We start from the raw sequence: 3,754 nt of genomic DNA on the forward strand, positions 1-3,754 counted from the left end.
GGGTTCACTATCGCCCACAGGATGAGTATTGGGTTCACTATCGCCCACAGGATGAGTATTGGGTCCACTATCGCCCACAGGATGAGTATTGAATTCACTATCGCCCACAGGATGAGTATTGGGTCCACTATCGCCCACAGGATGAGTAGTGGGTCCTCTATTGCCCACAGGATGAATATTAGGTTCACTATCGCCCACAGGATGAGTATTGGGTCCACTATCGCCCACAGGATGAGTAATGGGTCCACTATCGCCTATAGGATGTGAAGTATGGGGGGTGCACTACCACCCACCCACCCACCCACAGCATGAGTATGGGAGTGTACCTATAAATGAACCAACCTAACAGCTACTTATCAGTCTGGCCTACGAATACACCTGCTGTTCCAACCATGCTAGAATCCACTGATTCTACACCCCCAGATGTGAATGGTTCACGGGCAGGTAATCACAATTGAAGGGGAGACCCGGGTTAGCTGACGTGCGCCCCGTTATATATACAATCCATTCATTCTGAACTATTCCTTCGAACTGACGTGACGTGACGGCCACGTGACGACCACGTTATTAGGCTGGAGGTCAGGGCTGTGTTGCAGGTCAGGGCTGCGTTGCAGGTCAGGGCTGTGTTGCAGGTCAGGGCTGTGTTGCAGGTCAGGGCTGCGTTGCAGGTCAGGGCTGTGTTGCAGGTCAGGGCTGTGTTGCAGGTCAGGGCTGTGTTGCAGGTCAGGGCTGCGTTGCAGGTCAGGGCTGCGTTGCAGGTCAGGGCTGTGTTGCAGGTCAGGGCTGTGTTGCAGGTCAGGGCTGTGTTGCAGGTCAGGGCTGTGTTGCAGGTCAGGGCTGTGTTGCAGGTCAGGGCTGTGTTGCAGGTCAGGGCTGTGTTGCAGGTCAGGGCTGCGTTGCAGGTCAGGGCTGTGTTGCAGGTCAGGGCTGCGTTGCAGGTCAGGGCTGTGTTGCAGGTCAGGGCTGTGTTGCAGGTCAGGGCTGTGTTGCAGGTCAGGGCTGTGTTGCAGGTCAGGGCTGTGTTGCAGGTCAGGGCTGTGTTGCAGGTCAGGGCTGTGTTGCAGGTCAGGGCTGTGTTGCAGGTCAGGGCTGTGTTGCAGGTCAGGGCTGTGTTGCAGGTCAGGGCTGTGTTGCAGGTCAGGGCTGTGTTGCAGGTCAGGGCTGCGTTGCAGGTCAGGGCTGCGTTGCAGGTCAGGGCTGTGTTGCAGGTCAGGGCTGCGTTGCAGGTCAGGGCTGCGTTGCAGGTCAGGGCTGTGTTGCAGGTCAGGGCTGCGTTGCAGGTCAGGGCTGCGTTGCAGGTCAGGGCTGTGTTGCAGGTCAGGGCTGCGTTGCAGGTCAGGGCTGCGTTGCAGGTCAGGGCTGTGTTGCAGGTCAGGGCTGTGTTGCAGGTCAGGGCTGTGTTGCAGATCAGGGCTGTGTTGCAGGTCAGGGCTGTGTTGCAGGTCAGGGCTGCGTTGCAGGTCAGGGCTGCGTTGCAGGTCAGGGCTGTGTTGCAGGTCAGGGCTGTGTTGCAGGTCAGGGCTGTGTTGCAGGTCAGGGCTGTGTTGCAGGTCAGGGCTGTGTTGCAGGTCAGGGCTGTGTTGCAGGTCAGGGCTGTGTTGCAGGTCAGGGCTGTGTTGCAGGTCAGGGCTGTGTTGCAGGTCAGGGCTGTGTTGCAGGTCAGGGCTGTGTTGCAGGTCAGGGCCAGAGGTTATCGCAGTATAGGATTTCCTAAGTAAGAAGTTTCCTGTCCGGTGAACCTTCGTGTGGATCTAAGAGTAAGAGTAAGAGTCGCTGTATCGCCCTAAGAGCCAGTTGTTGTTCTGCAGACCATCACTGTTGCAGGAAAGAATTCCCCGGAAACCCTAAAGAAAAGAGTTCGAGGCTCATATGAGCGTAAATGTAAAGTTTACTCTCTCACTTACTCAGCAGACAATGGTTGGTGGAAATTCAAGTCACCAGTCATGTGATTCATGGTACGTATATTGTCTGCACACAGTAAGTGACAGTAACTGGGCGGAGAGTGAGGCACTCAACCCACACAGCTGGAAATAAAGGCAGTGACGACGTTTCGGTTCGTCTTGAACCATTATTAAGTCGTGTAAATAATGACAGAATTGATATGAAGATCAAGCCACCCAAGAGGTGGCACGGGCATGAATAGCCCGTAATTGGTAGCTATTTGGAGCCATTACCAGTAGCAAAAGCTGACACTGGAGATCTGCGGATGGATTATTTTTTTTTGGGTGGGGAGGGGGAGGGCTGTCTCGGAGGGCGAGCTGTACCAACCATAGAGCTGGTGAGTTAATGAAGGCCTCTAGGTCTTACGTTTTATCTTAATCTGAGTCTTGCTGAGAGTTGTCACGACTGAGTTGTCATTGGAGTTGGGTGAGGTGGCCGCCATGAGGACATCTTGTACGGAGTAGGGCAAGTGTCGCGGCGATGGAGCTCTTACTGAGATTTCCTCAACTGAGGAGTCCGTGGCGTGTCGTAGTCTGTTTTGGGGGTTATGGTCTCAGCCTGAGGTTGAGCTTGGCTCTGGAGTTGATGAGTTGTGGTAGAAGCTGGTTCGGTCACGTCGGTGGTGGTGTTGGTGGTCGGAGAGAGCACGTCTGCGAGCGCCTCTGCTGAGACGGTGATGGTGGTAGCTTTTGCGGCTGGATTGGAGGATGCTGCTGTTTGTGCAGCCTGGGACTTTGGCACAGCTGAAGTCTGAGTCAAGATGGACCTGGTGGTCGACTTGTGGAAGTCCCCTGTGTGGTAGGGGAGGTAGTAAAGCTTGCATCAGGGGCTGTGACTGGGCCCGGCCATTAGCTAGGTACAGCACATTCAGTTCCCCTAACGAATCGGAGGTTGTCTGGTCCAGCAAGCCTCTCTGCTAGTCGCATAAGACCAGGGATAATGCCGGCACATGATGCAAGGGGCGGCGAGGGTGCTGGTTGGGCCTTGGGTCCCCATTGTAAAGGTTAAGAGTGGGTCGACTGGTGCGAGGAACCACTATTTGGTAAGACTGGGAAGTCTTCTGATTGGTTGTTGGGAGCTGATGTGTTGTGTATAGCATCTGGGGCTCTGTTGGCAGGGTTAATAGGGCTGGCTTTCTTGGCTCCAACCTGAGCCATGATTTTTTCCTGTTCGCGGGGGCAGCGCTGTGAAATTGCAGGATGATTGCCGTTACCAAGCAGGCAGCGATGGGTTGTTGATTTACAGATGGAGTAATGATGGTCCAGAGCGCAGAGGCTGCACTTCTGGACGAGGTGCTGACACTTGTTGATGGTGTGGGAGAGCTCAAAGCACTTGAAGCACTGTCGGAGCTCGTGATATCGTTCCTTTTTCATATGGTGGGGCGGTATCTTGATACTGAAGCAGTAGAAGTCTTGAGTGGCAGCCTGAGTGGCCATAGCTGCTGAGGTGAAAATTATCTTCGTTGTTGCTTTATCCTCACTACAGAACACAATGGCAACATGGGTTTTCGAGTCCGAAAATCCATGATTAGGTTTTCGGACTCGATATTCGTACTGATCTCACTTTCTGTGCGGTCAGTTATCATGGGCTGGTCCTGACGATAACAACTGATCTTTTGGCTAGGAACTGACGTGAGTAGTTGAGACAGAGGTGGTGCTGCTTGGAAAGTGGGATATCGTAGCCCAGAAATTGTTCTAGGTCCTCCGGACTTGTAAAGAAGAGTGTGATGCCGCCCCGTCCTTGAGGAATTTCAAAATGTCGCTCTTTCCAAAAGCATGACCGTTTAGGAGGGTAGCCATAATTTCTACACGAT

The 3,754-nt window shown here is 53.7% G+C and overlaps 1 protein-coding gene across 1 annotated transcript; it reads right to left on the bottom strand.

Annotated features, from left to right (window-relative positions):
• Positions 1-518: 518 nt before the first annotated feature.
• LOC123750398 (putative uncharacterized protein DDB_G0291608) lies at positions 519-2,383 on the bottom strand. The gene is made up of 2 exons (XM_045732842.2): positions 2,308-2,383; positions 519-1,726 (listed from the first exon to the last, which is right to left on the bottom strand). Exons 1-2 carry the CDS (start codon positions 2,381-2,383, stop codon positions 519-521), a joined length of 1,284 nt encoding a protein of 427 aa, XP_045588798.2.
• Between the last annotated feature and the right edge of the window lie 1,371 nt (positions 2,384-3,754).

Source organism: Procambarus clarkii, chromosome 1 (assembly GCF_040958095.1).
Source record: "Procambarus clarkii isolate CNS0578487 chromosome 1, FALCON_Pclarkii_2.0, whole genome shotgun sequence".
Classification (NCBI taxonomy): Eukaryota; Metazoa; Arthropoda; class Malacostraca; order Decapoda; family Cambaridae; genus Procambarus; species Procambarus clarkii.